Source organism: Elephantulus edwardii, unplaced genomic scaffold, assembly GCF_000299155.1.
Source record: "Elephantulus edwardii isolate Elephantulus edwardi_28Jun2011 unplaced genomic scaffold, EleEdw1.0 scaffold00028, whole genome shotgun sequence".
Classification (NCBI taxonomy): domain Eukaryota; kingdom Metazoa; phylum Chordata; class Mammalia; order Macroscelidea; family Macroscelididae; genus Elephantulus; species Elephantulus edwardii.
In genome coordinates, this window is record NW_006399778.1 from 7,310,746 (window position 1) to 7,324,788 (window position 14,043).

General features: G+C 49.1%; 1 protein-coding gene across 1 annotated transcript in view; it reads left to right on the plus strand.

Moving 5' to 3' along the window:
- The first annotated feature begins 350 nt into the window (after window positions 1-350).
- The window catches only part of E2F2 (E2F transcription factor 2), a 19,332-nt gene continuing 5,639 nt past the window's right edge, over window positions 351-14,043 (plus strand). Inside the window, exons 1-6 of the mRNA XM_006883662.1 lie at window positions 351-620; window positions 6,277-6,382; window positions 8,588-8,807; window positions 9,510-9,668; window positions 10,859-10,973; window positions 13,817-14,003. Coding sequence (XP_006883724.1) covers window positions 351-620; window positions 6,277-6,382; window positions 8,588-8,807; window positions 9,510-9,668; window positions 10,859-10,973; window positions 13,817-14,003 — 1,057 coding nt within the window. The remainder of the gene's footprint in view (window positions 621-6,276; window positions 6,383-8,587; window positions 8,808-9,509; window positions 9,669-10,858; window positions 10,974-13,816; window positions 14,004-14,043) is intronic.

Consider the following 14,043-nt stretch of genomic DNA (forward strand, 5'->3'; position numbering starts at 1 on the left):
CTGAGCTGCAGGAGCTCCAGAGTACCTTCCCCTGAGCTGGCTGGCCCTTAGGCACTGAGGTCTCGGGGGTGCGGGGCTGTCCTAGGTCGTGGCCGCCCTCGGGGCGGGGCAGCCCCTATCCGTATAGCCACTGCCGCTGCCGGGTGATCTCCAAGCGGCGATCTCCAAGCGCTGCTTAGCTCGGCTGTGGGCCAGGAGGGGAGGGTCCGGCCTTGCCCCGCAGGCGTCCATTGGTGGCCTCCCCCTGCCTCCGCGCCATGCTAAGGGCCGTATAAGTCCCTGCTGGCCCCTGAGCCCACAGGTGCCGGGTGCGCCAGGCTCTGGTGTGGGGAGGGGGTGCTACGCTCGCCATGCTGCGAGGACCCCGAGCCCTGGCTCCGGCCTCCGCACAGCCCCATCCGGCCTCTGCACAGCCCCAAAAGGGGCTGCCCGCGATGAGCCCATCTGAGCTATGGCCGTCGGGCCTTGGCAGCCCCCAGCTCTGCGCCACCACTACTACCTACTACACCACGCTGTACCCTCAGACGGTGCCCCCCACTGGGGCGCCGGGCACCTGCCTCGACGCCACCCCTCACGGACCAGAGGGCCAAGCTGTGCGAGTGCCTGCAGGCCGGCTGCCGGTAATGCTTGGGGACCCCTATCCCTTCACCCTGTCCTTGTCTGGATTTAGGGAGGGAAGAGTTCTTGGGACCCAGAGATTTAGGAGGGGGATGTTTGGCTTTCAGCCTCCAGAATGACCCACAGCTCCAAATAGCCAAGCTGAAGGCCTCATCATTCCCAAACTTCAAGTGACATAGTCCCCACTGGAGTGGAGTTGGATGAGCACTGGATTGCCAGTCGGGAAAGCCAGCTTACTTCCTCCAGTGTGACCTTGGGGAAAACCATTGAGTCAACATTTCTGGCATTCATTCATTCATTCATTCATTCATTCGTCTGGCCCAGAAATAAGAGAGGTATCTGCTGTTGTCCCAAGCATAGGGCTTGGTTTGGGAACACCCTAGAGATTTTAAGACACAGGGTAGATCTGGTGAGTCTCCTCGGTCTAGCTTGTCTTGGACACACTCCAAATTGTCCATTCATCCAATTCCTTTCCAAGTATGGGCCCTAGGTCCTTACCCAGGCCTACTCTTCTTTTCCAGACTGCCAGTAGCAGGTGCAAATCAGAGGAAGCCCTTGGGGTTTCCATCGCAGAGATTGGATATCCCCTCCTCAAGCCCCAAGACTGTTGCCAAGGGAGGCCCAGAATGTGGTGGCTCCAAGCTGCCTGCCGACCTACCTTGTCACAGGGCCTGTTTTGTGGGAGTGAAATTCCTAGAGCCCATGGGAACTGAAAGGAGTGCAGGTTGGGGGAAGGGTGGGAAAGCCCTGGGGGGCAGGTGGTAGTTGAGAAGCCCAGTTTTGGGTCCTGACTGTGCCATTCATTTGTGCCCTCAGTTTCCTCATCAGGAAAATGTGTGTGTGCAGGGGACAGCTGTGGGGCTAGTTCAGCTCTGATCACTTTGAGCCTGGGGCCCTGAGCTTTGTAAGCAGGCGAGGGAGGGTAGATGGGCGTTTGGCTGGTTTAGCCAGGAGTGTTCATAAGGCAGGTGGAGGAATAAGAACTCTCCCTTCTTCAGAAGGTCACACTTGTGTTGGTCAGCAGGCACAAGCCCCCTGTAACCATCTCTAGGTGCAGGCAGAGCCCCCCATTCTTGCTGTCAGATTCATGCTTTGGCCTTGCCCAGCATAGTCTTCTGCACATTATTTCCACCTATGAGAGAGGAGGAAGGAGTGAGTGAGCTATTATCCCCATTTTACAAATCAAGCAAAATAAGAGCTAATGGGGACTTTCCTGCATTCAGCATTTTGTTGCTTAAACCTCTTTTGTATTCTGTGAAGTAGATATTCTGTGTGAGTAGTTCCATGTTCTAGGGGGAAACAGGCCCAGAAAAGGCATGTGACCTGCCCAAAGCCACACAGGAGGATGGAGTGGAGTCAGGCCCAGGCCCAAGTTCTCTTGACTCACAAGGCAGATGATAGGCAGTTTCTTCTCTGTGCAACCTTGACTTAGCCCTGGATTGTCCAATCTAGCTGAGAGTTGGGCCTCCTGCCCTCCCCTCAGGAAGGGGCTCAAGGGTGGGGCCCAGTCTCCTCTGGCCAGCTGCTTTCTGACACTCAGGCAGAGTTTCAGTAACAGCTGTGGTTTTGAACTGCTTCCCTCCCTGAGGAGCCCCAGTGCATCTGTCTGCTCATCCCTCCCAGAGGGGCTCAGTGATCTCAGCAAGAATGGCTCTTTTAGTAAATGCTTGGAGTGTGCCAGGCACTGCTTAGCACTCGTCACATTCATTGTCATGGTCAAGATGTTTGGGATAAGGCTGGCATGTTGTAGATGCAGAAACAGCAGAGAAGTAAAGTCACTTGCCCAGGTCACAAGCCACGAAGGAAGGCAGCCTCCTTGCACCAGACCACCCTAAAGGTGCAGCCACTGGGACCTGAGCACCTCTACCAAGCCCAGAACCCCAGCTTCTTAGCAGGCCTTGGCCCTTGCTTACTCATTTGACAAGGGTGTGACCTGGAGTTGCTCCAAACCTAACCCTAGGTGTGGCCAATGGTTTGTGGCCAGACTGTGAAGTGCCGGTGAGCAGGATTTCTCAGACTAAACCTATTGCTTTCAAGTCAATTCAGTCTCACAGCTATTCTGTAGGCTTCTAAGGCTGAGAATCTTTGCAAGTGTACAGGCACATCTTTCTCCAGCATAGAAGCTGGTGGGTTTGAATCCCTAACCTTTCAATTGCTAGCCAAATGCTAAACCACTAGACCACCAGGGAAGGGAGCTGCTGTTGTTGAAAGAAATCTCAAGGGACAGCAAACAAGTTGAATGGCAGAGTGAAAAGCTGTCCCCAGACCTCCAAGTTCCTCTTCTAGTGCCCACTCTACCACCCCTGGGCGAAGCATCCCTTTTAAGCGTCTGCTCTGACTGGGCACATTGCCTTCACTCAGTGTCTTAACTGCAGGAACGTGTGATGATGGAGTGTACTGCATGATTCTCCCTTCCTTGTCATTTATCGGCGATTTCTGAGAACCAGAATGAAAAGAATAACAAACAGTCCCACAGAGCAGGTCACAAGACGGGATAGAGGCTCAGAGAGGCCCAGCAACAAATCCCAGGTGATGCTGGGATCTAGATTTCAGGAGGCTTCTGACTCCTAACTGCTCTGCCCCTCATTCTGGCTTAGGAGAGAGCTGGCTCCACTCCTTGTGTGGCCTTGGGCAAGTCACTTTCCTTCTTTGAGCCCCAGGATTTTTTTTTTTTTTTTGCCTGGTTATCTCTGTTTTTTCTGAGGCTGCCTGAACATTTGCCCTTCTCCCTGGGGCTTGGTAGGGTGGGGCTCAAATCCAAGCCAAGCCTTAAGATCTAGCCAAAGGGGTTGCCTGAGAGAGGGGCTGGGGCAGGCCCAGTAACCTCTGGGTGTGGCCATAGACCTTTGCTCTCCTTTGTATGGTCCCTGTCTTTCCAGCTCACCCTGAGCGTCTGTCCGTAGAGCATTAGTGACAGTTGCTCCCCTGCGCCCACACTTAATTTAGGCAGAAGGCTGTGCTGCACTGCTCACTGACTGAGAGATGGGTGGATTGTTCCCATTTTACAAAGCGGCTCAGGAGGGCAACTGCCTTGCCCTGCTCACCCAGGTAAGAAAGGGAGAGGTCTAGATGCTAATCTAGGTCAGACTCACTCCTCAGCCTCTCCTTGAGCCTCATTCTCCTGGGCTTGTTCTCTGCCTGCTCTGTTCTGTCCAAGGGCTGGACAGTACTTTTCCAGGGCAGTACCCACAGGGGCCAGAGGAGTGTCCTTGATGTGAGGCGCACTACTGCGTAGGATCCTAGGAGTACAGGATAAGGAGGAGGGGGAGCCTGAGAAGGGGAAAAGCTCAAGTACAGCTGTGTGTGTGTGTGTGTGTGTGTGTGAGAGAGAGAGAGAGAGAGAGAGAGAGGAAGAAAGAGAGAAAGAAAAATGTGATGTGGCAAGTGAACATGGGTAAGCCTTGGCTGAAATTTCAGCAAATTCTAGGGAGTATATGGGGATGGAGCCAGACATGTGTCTCTGCTCTTTGTATGACCATGGATGCATGATTTAACCAACCTCTCTGGGTCTCCACTTCTCATTTGCCAAGGGAGACAATTCTGATCCTGCAGTACTGTGGTGAGCTGGTAATGTATTTGCTGGGTCCCCTCTTCTTCTTCCCCACCGCCTTACAGCTTCCTGTTCTTCCTGATAGGTTGTCTCCTTTCCGGTAAAGCAGGTATGTAGGCTTGGGAAGATTGGGTTACTCTGACTCTGCTTGAGGTAGAACTCACTCTCATCCTGTCTTTGATGCTTCTTATGAGGCACGGAAATAAGAATCGATAGCCTTGAACTGATACAGGGCTTAAGAGTTCTCTAAGCCCTGATTTCATCAGCTCTAAAATGGAGCAACAGTGGGCTTGGTTATCATGATGGTCGTGCAAGGTAGGACAAGGTTCATAGGGTCTGGTCTCTAAGAGTCGTAGTCTATTTGATGACACCTAACAACAACACAGGACAACCTAGGGAGCTCTGGTGACTTAAGGAGTTGTGCTGCCAACTCAAATCCAGGTGGTTTGAATCCATTAGTTGCTCTGAGCAAGAAAGAAGGATAATCTCCTCCTGTGTGATTTACAGCCTGTGAAAACTCACTGAAGAGTCAGCTGTAAGTCGGTTCTGACTTGATGGTATGTACAAATGGTGTTGGAGAGATCTGATGAGGTGATAAGGTTAAGTGTAGGAACTTGGCTCATGGCATATGGAAGATTGAGGTGAATGGTAGGACCTTTCTCTAGGGACAGAATGGGGCCAGAACGAATCATCCTTCCTAGAAGAACCTAGGATCTTACCAGCTGGGAAAGTAGAACAGGAATATTCAAAATATGAATAGTGAAGGCTTTGGGTCATGGGTAGGCATGGAGGAGAGGAGCCTTTTCCACACATCTTAAGTCTGGGGAGCACAGGACTCTTTAGTAGCCCAAGAAGACTTCCTGGAAGAGACAGGCACGGGGAGGAGGATGAGCAGGAAGAGCTGCCCCTGGTCTCCACACCTGTCGGTCCAGCTGTGCTCAGCAGCATTTAGCAGTCCCAGTTCTGCCACCACCAATTAAAGTAAGCCTCAGTGTCTCAGCTGTGGGAGGGGCTTGCATGGGAAGGTTGTCAGGAAGTGGGCTCACTGACCCTCCCCCCAGAAGGGTGTGTCAAGAAAGAGGCCAAGATTGGGTTTTAGGGAAGGGATTCTGAACTTCCTGAGCGCTTACTGGGTTGTTGGGCCACAAGCTGAAAACTATAGATGTCCCCTCTTCGAATCCTCACAACAGGGTTTGGGGTAGGTATTCTCTGCTCGATTTCACAGAGTAAGAAACTGAGGCTCCTAGATGTGGAGCGTTTGCCTGTATTACACAGTGGCTCCAGGAAGAAGCCTGGGGCTCTAACCTGTGTCCCAGTGCCCTACTGCCCCAACTCTGCCCCGGTCCAGCCTTCACCAGGAGAGGCTGTTTCCGGCCCAATGCAGCTTCTTAGGCCTAATTGAGGCCGGGTGGCAGTGGGGTGGAGAGGAGCAGATGGGTCTGTGGTTTGATTTCCCCAGCAGGTGTTTCCCAAGCTTGGCGGGAGTAGGGGAGGGAGCTCAGCTGCTTGTCCTTAAGACGGGATGGATTCATTGTCTGCCCCTCGTGGCAAAGAGAGTCTATTCAGGAAAGGGCTGGAGCCCTGACGTGAGGGAGATGTTTGCACTGCTTCCCGACGTGGGTGCCTCGCTGGGGCATGGCACGCAGCCAGGAAGTCCCCTGGGTCTGGGCGGATGCCCAGCCCCGCCCTGATAAGGGCCAGCTGTGAGGCTGTGATGGGCACCCGGCGAGGCTGGGCCAGCTGCTCTTGTAGTGGGGGCTGATGTGGCTTAGGCTCCACCTCCTTCCTCTGTGCATCCTCCTCTGGGAGGGGTTGTGAAGAAGCTGCTTGAGGCCTGTTAAGGAGGAAGCCTGAGCCTTTGGCCAGGCTAGCTTTGATTGGATCTGGAATGCCCAGGACAGAAGAGGTGTTTGCCTCTCGGAAAACAGGTCTGCCTCCTCCTGAAATGTCTTCTCTTGGGTCTTGACACTTTTCAAGTACAGTTTTGTTTCACTCTGACTGGCTGTAAACTGAAGCACCTGGGAGGTGGTTGTTGATGACCCCAGATCAGGAAATGGCTAAAAGGAATTCATCTCACCCTCAGCCTCTCTTTCCATTCTTTCTCCAAGGCCAAGAGGAAGCTGGATCTCGAGGGAATCGGGCGGCCTACCGTTGCTGAATTCCGGACTCCCAAGGGGAAGTGCATCCAAGTGGATGGCCTCCCCAGCCCTAAAAGTAAGCAGCGCTAATGGAGCAGCTTAGGAGACTGGGGCTGGGGTGGAGCTGAGGGCAGCAGCCCTGCCCAAATCATCAGGGGTCATATTTATATCACACTTTCCGGTTTGCATAAGAGCTTCCTGTGCATTCTCTCACTGGATCCCATCGGGGAGTCTGAACAGCCTTCTTTTGCTGATGAGGTAACTTGAGATTCGAGAGCTTCCGTGGCACGCCCAAGGCCACAGAGCTCATGCACAGAACGGGGGACTAGAACCTGACATGTAAAGCTTGCCTTGCTCCTCCCACACCACACTATCTCACTTGTAATCGCAATGTAAAGACCCACATTTTATCTGAGGTTTTATTATTCACAAAAGGAGCCCAGGTGGTGCAATGGTTAGGTAGGTATTCTGCTGCCAACCAGAATGTTAGTGGTGTAAACCCACCAGCAGCTTTGTGGGAGAAATGATGTGGCAAACCACCTTATAAATAGTACAGCCTGGGAAGCCGTACCTGAGAGGGCTGCTATGAGTTGGGATTGACAGCACACACAGCACAATTTACAAAAGGTTCTCACACTGAGTCCAGTCTGACCTTTTCCAAAAGAGAGTATCCACCCCTAAGAGCATGTCTCCCTTTGTAGACAGAAAATGAAATAAGTAAAGGGAAGTGAAATTTGGATTCATCCAGCTCATACCACTTCAGAAGTCTTTAAGATCCATTCACAGGCTTCCTGGACCGTGCCTATCTAAAGCTAAGCTGGAGAGAACTTCTGCCTCTTAGTATTTGAGCTCACATCCTAGCCAGGGTAGGATTTTGACAGTTGTTTGGGAGGAAAGCTAGTTTCAGGAGTGATGCTGGTACAGACCTAAAGGCGATTGTATGTGGCTGGGTGGAAGCATGAATGTTAGAAATCTGAATGAAGGTAGAATTCTGTTCCAACCTGGCCAGTCTATGCTCTTCTTTGAGTCCTCGTTGTCTCCTGTAAAATGAGGCACAGATAGAGGAGGAATGATAAGAAAATTTCCTCCCCAGTTGATTGATAGAGGCTTCCCAGAGATCTGCCCTGAAGGGTCCTAACCTTCAGTGGGTTTGTGAACTCTTGTGCAGTAATCAATTGCTAATGCTTCCTGTGGAAGTAAAATATGACAAAGCAGCCCATGTTCCGAACATTTGCCATCTTTGTGTTAAAAGGATTTAAAAAGACCTCTTCCAGAGGAATCTGAAACTCTAGGACCCAGGGTTGAGAACTAGTTTGGCCATTAACTTGCTATCTGACTTGCAAGTTACATGGTTGTGCAAGTCTTGTGGTCTAAGAGGCTGTAGCTAGGATGTAATCTTGTGACATTTGCCTTATTGAGAAAGGGACCTTTTTCATGAACCTCCCTGCATTTGAAGCTATAGATTTGATTCCTCTCAGATAATCGGGCTACACTTGGAAAGAAAAAACAACTGTGTCTATAAAAATGTTCTGGAATTCCGGCTTATCATTTTTTCCCTATCTGAATGCCAAATTCCTTCCATATCACTGGCAGGATAAGGCAGTAGTTAAGAAGTGGGACTTTGGGGCCTGGATGAGGGGCAGTTAGTTAGTGCTTGGAAAAGGAGGTCAGCAAGGGAGCGGGAAGACCCTCAACAAGATGGATTGACAGTGATTGCACAGTGGGCTTGAGTAACTCAGAGACTGGGAGCATGCTGCAGGACAAGGCAGGGCTTCACTCTGTAGTACACAGGGTTGCTATCAGCTGGCGCCAACTCAGTGCATCCAATTACAAGCTGAACCAGCTAAGCAAGTTATTCAGTGTCCTGTGCTTTCTGTATTCTAGGATGACTGCATTGACCTTATAAGGATATTGTTGTTTTTGTGTCGTATAGCACTGAGTCGGAACCGGCTCATAGTACAGGGTTATTATAAAGATTGAGTTACTGTATAGAAGGTCAGAGACCAGCGTTCGGCACACAGTAAGCGTTTGTTTGTGGTTATGGTGCCCCTATCCTTAGGTGGTGAGTTGGGACACTTGACTTCCAGGCCTGACCCTAGCACCTGGCTAGGTCCGCTTAGGCATCAGTTTCCTGCCTATACAGTGTGGAGAACAACTGCTGCCCCACGGTGCTTCCTAATGTGCATTGTGCATCTTGCGTGCTCACGTGAAGGGCAGTGCTTAGTGAGTTCAGGGTGGCCCTCTTTGAACTGTGACTGAGCAAGCCCCCTTTTCTCTTCAGCCCCCAAATCTCCTGGGGAGAAGACACGATATGACACGTCACTGGGACTGCTCACAAAGAAGTTCATTTGCCTCCTGAGCGAGTCCAAGGATGGAGTCCTGGACCTGAACTGGGCTGCAGAGGTGCTGGAAGTCCAGAAGCGGCGTATCTATGACATCACCAACGTGCTGGAGGGCATCCAGCTTATTCGCAAGAAATCCAAGAACAACATCCAGTGGGTGTGAGTGCTGGGCATATGGGCGATGGCACTTATCCAATCGGTGCAAGGCCTCATCAATTATGCGCGGGGGGGGGGGGGAATACGTGTTAGGGGCGGGGCTGAGAGTATCATCCAATGGACAGAATACTGGGGGTGGAGCACAAATGTCCACGCCAGAGCGAGATCAGGTACAACTGAGAGCAGCAGAGAGCTCTAAAGACCTGTGGGTCTTATCGCTGGCCTCTCCATCTGATCCTAACATAAGAGCCTCCCCTTAGAGCTTAGCTGGAATCCTTCCCTGCACCGAAATAAGGGTATTCCAACCTCCTTTCTCTCCACTTCTAGTAGGTCTTGGAATGCCAACCTACAGCTACCAGCATGAGCCCTAAGAACGCAGGTGAAGGAGTCAGGACTGAAGTCTCTCCAGCTCTCTTCCATATGGGACACTAGAGCCAGATGAGCCCCTCAACATAGAGTTCAGGCCATAATTTGTTTTTTCCTGATAGCCTCACCCCAAGTCTCAATTTCTAGACCCTGACAATTCCCAGAGTGCTAGACACAACCACAGACTTACACAGCCTTGGGGTCACCATCATGGAATCTTGTGGACAGCCTGGAGTTGGGCCACAAACCGACCTTGCAGCTCTCTGTGTTGCAGCTCTGGGGTTGGGGCTCTCAGGTGTGAACAGAAACTTACAGGGGGATGGATGTTTCTGTTCCCAGAAGCAAGGGGATGCTTGGCGACTCCATCCCGCCAGGGAAGCAGCAGCAGTTGCAGCAGGAGCTTGCAGAACTGGTGAACATGGAGCACACCTTGGACCAGTTGATCGAGAGCTGTTCTCTGACCTTCAAACACCTGACTGAAGATGAGACCAACAAGCAATATCCATTTTGGTGGGGCAGGGAATAAACAGTCCCTGCAAGTTGTGGCTGTGGCTGCGCTGGGGGTGGGCAGGGGGCAGAATCCCTGTGGTCTGGTACAAGCTTATCTCTCCAGAGTTGAAGCAGTGATTCTCAGGGGGTCTGACTCACCCAAGGGATCTGGCACATCTGGTTTTGCTTCCTGTTTTTTGGCTTCTGCTCTTAAGGCTATTAAAGTTACTATCTCATAAAAATCCAGCAAATGCCTTTCTTTAAATCTGGAAAATGGAGAAAAGGAGGAAATACTGACTGGACACCATCACACAGCCATTACTGTACACAGTGGGTGTGTGATTGAAATATAACTATGGTTATAAAGTCCGTGGTACACAAGATTTTAGATCCTGCTTTTCTCCACTTACTAGATCACCACAAATACTGTTGGGTTTTTTTTTTTATGTTGTTACAAAGCCCACAAACATATGAAATAGCTGACCTGTAACCAGTTTTTACCTACACAAAAGGCAGGTGGTTCAGGCTTTTACTGAAAATTATTTGAGACCGTCTTTCTCAGACTTTGCTTTATTAGACTTATCACAAACATTTTGATTGTTTTCTAGATTTTTTAAATTCTTATAAACCACTTTGTAGTGACAGCTTTTGTATATAGAACATTTTCCTGTGTATCTTTTCAAGTTCCCTGAGCTGCATCCTAGGGAACTCTGAGTTCCCTCTGAGTTGCACTGAGAATCTAATGGCAAGTAGTTCAAATCTATTGGCTGCTCCTCAGGAGGAAGCCGAGCGGTTTCCTCCCATGTGATTTAGAGCCTCTGAAAACCTGCTGGAGGGTCAGCTAGGAGTCGGTGAGTCAGTCTTGACTTGATAGCAATGAGTGAGAGTAAGTATGCTGGATTCCTAGGATTGAAATGATGAGATCAGTTTTATAAATGAAACATTTTCTTGCCCAATAATGATTTTGTTTCTAATCTGAGAGAAGAGGTCTTTATATAAAAGGCAGCATTATTTTTGTCACTTGTACCCCATTTGTTTTCTAAAGGAATCTGAGGTAGCTTATGACATTATAAGAACAGGTTACAGATTTTCATTTTTTTAAACTGGGCTTTGGAGGGTTGGGTTAGTGCCCTGCCTAGTGGACTGAGAACTTGGATTTTGTGCTGACAGTCAACTTTTCTTGACTCTCCTTTGCCTACTCTGGCCTATGTAACTTACCGAGACCTGCAGTCTCTTGACAACTTTAAAGATCAGACGGTGATTGCCATCAAGGCTCCTCCACAGACGAGGCTGGAAGTGCCCGGCAAGAACCAGGTGAGAGGGGGAACACTGGGGGAGAGCAGGTCTGGAACCTCTGTCCCAGAGCCGCTTGGGCACTGCCCAGATCCAAGCTATTTGGGTCTATTCTGGTGCCCGTGACAACATTAGTGGGCAGAAATGACGACACCTGGAAAGGGCAATAGGCCTGAGAAAATCTCTGTTCCTAGTCTTTTTCTGAGCCCCATCAGCCACTGCATTTACACACATGGATACTGAGGTGTTGATAACTTACGGTAACATGTTTATGTTGACCATTACTCTTTGGTTATTGTTAGCTGCCATGGAATTCTTTCTTACTCATGGAGAAATACGCAGAACAGAATCGCTTCATAGGGCTTCCAAGGCGGCAACCTTTTAGTAGCAAATTGCCAGGCCTTTCTTCCTCTGAGTGGGTTCAAACTGCTAATCATTCAGCTAATAGTCAAACACTTAATACTTGTGCCACCCAACTCTTTTAGATTAAAGATGAAAATTATTATTTTTTAAAATTTTTTATTGTAATTTGAATGAAAATTTACTGAACACGTTGGTTTTCCACTCAACATTTTATACAGTTTATGTCCTGTGACTCTGATTATAATCCCCACATTGTAATTGCACTTCCCTTACTTCCTCCCTTGTTGCCCATTTCCATACACTCTTCCTTCTTTTCCCTTCTTACCTTCTCAGCCTTATCCTCGGCAAATGCTGCACAGTTGATTGTTGATACCGCCCAGTTGATGGTTCTGAGGAGTATCTTCCTCCCTTGTATTACTGGTCATCCTGTAGACCTTCTGTTGTGTGACTGAAAGTTGAATCACAGTGTAATTGAAATTTCAAGTTCACAGGGTAACCAAGTCTTGGGGTTCCACCAGTCTTAAACCATTAAACCTGGTGGGGTTTTTTGTTTTGTTTTGGTTTCTTGTTTGTTTTCATGATCTTGAGTGAGTTTTGTTGCACATTTTTTCTCCCATACCATCAAGAACCTGAAAATCTAAATCCTTAAAGCTTCCCATGAGGCCTTGGTATCCTGACCCCAAATGACCTCACCAGGCTTCTCTTCCACCTTCACTCCTTGTTTTCTTCAGCCACACTAACCCTGTTTGCAGCTTTTTTCCACACTATACTCATCCCTGTAGGAGAGCACTGGTAGTTAAGTGGTAAAATTCTTACCTTCCACACAGTAGACACAGGTTCATTTCCTGGCCAGTGCACCTCAGGTATAGTCAGTCACCACTCATCTGTCAGTGGAGGCTTGGCTGTTGCTGTAATGATCAACATGTTTCAGCAGTGCTCCCAGATTAAGACTAAGAAGAAAGACCTGGCTACCTACTTAAAAATAATCAAGGAAAACCCTTACAGATCCTAACAGTGTGATCCTGTAGTGCATGGAATTAGTTGCCTTGAGCTGGATGTTGACTCTATGGCAGCTAACAACAACAGACACATCTCCAATGTGAGACATTCACTTGTGCAGCTGAAACGCTCTCTCTTCCCTCTCTCTGCCTGATTACTGCTATTCCTCCTACAAGTCTTTTTTTTTTAATTTTTAATTTTTTTATTTTATTATTTGTGTGTGTGTACTGTCAAATCAGATCTGACTGGTACAGGAGATTGCCCCTCCTTCCCCGGTAGAGCATCTGGTGGATTCTCTGGGATTACAAGTCTTAACCTGAATGGTACTTCCTCAAGGAAATCTTCCTTAGTCATCTCCAGATGACATAACCTACCTGTGCTTTTCCAGTGCATTCAACTGCCTCCACTTGCTTGTTCTATCTGGATGATTCCATGATTGTGTTCTGCTTAGGTGTTAGCACCTGAGCTTCATAAAAGAATGTCCAGCCCACGTTGAACCCAGGGCCTGGCACATAATAAAGAGCTCAAGAAATTTTGTGGGCTAAGAAGTAGGGCTGCAGAGATAAACCTTTGCCTCTGCCTTGGTCTTGGAAGAATTCAGCATGAAGTGGATGAAAAAAAGATCTAAGTAGACTATGATGTTATTTATAGATAGAAGATGTGCTTGGGGAAAATAAGGGAAAGGACAGTGGGAGAAAGTATCCACAGGTGGTGACATTTAAACTTGGTCTTAAAGAATGGTTAGGATTTTTTTCCACAGGTGAAGTGAAGATAAGCAGAGGGTGCCTGGTGAGCAAAGAATGGAGTCTTTAAAACATGCTAGAATGGGGTTTGTTAACTAGGATGACTTAAGTTTTGGGTATATGGCTGGGAAAAGGCAGAGATGAAAAGGCCAAGTATCAGGATTCAAGGTTACAAATAACAAAGCCAAGTTCAATTGACTTCAGCAGGGAAAGAGGAAAAAAACAAAGGACAAGGACAAGGAAAACATTTGAAGGTTTCAGGCAAATCTGGATTCAGGAACTCAATCTGACTTCAATGTCTGTCTCCCACTCTTTCTGTCACTCTGCTTTCCTCCATGCTGTATTCAACTTTCCCCTTGCAGTGACAGAGATGGGCTCTGTGCTATCACTTCAGCAACCCTGCTGGGAAGGCAGCTTCTCTTTCCACAAGTCCAGCAAGAGCCCTGGGCCAAATGCTTACTAGAGTTGTATCATGTGCCACTATGAACCATTCACTGTGACATCACACTGTCACCCATCAGGGCTAGGCAAAGATACTGGTCCCATCCAAACTATATGACCAGAGAATGCAGAAGTAGTTTCCCAAAGGAAAAGCAAGTCTCTCTTTCAAAAAGGAGACTTGAGATGTGACAGGCAAAAACAGCAGACATCCACTATAAACCAGACAGGGCAGGATTCTGTGCCCAGCTGAAGGACTTGAGCTTGCTCACATAGGCCAGCCACACACCCTTACCCTTGACCTGCTTTCTCTTCCTCCAGGAGAATCTGCAGATATATCTGAAGAGCGTCCAAGGACCCATTGAAGTCTACCTGTGCCCAGAGGACGTACAGGAGTCAGACAAGCCTCCCCAGAAGACAGATAGTCCTCCCCAGGAGCCAGACAACCCTCCCCAGGAGCCAGACAAGCCTCCCCAGAAGACAGACAGTCCTCTCCGGACGATAGACAGTCCTCTCCGGAAGATAGACAGTCCTCTCCGGAAGATAGA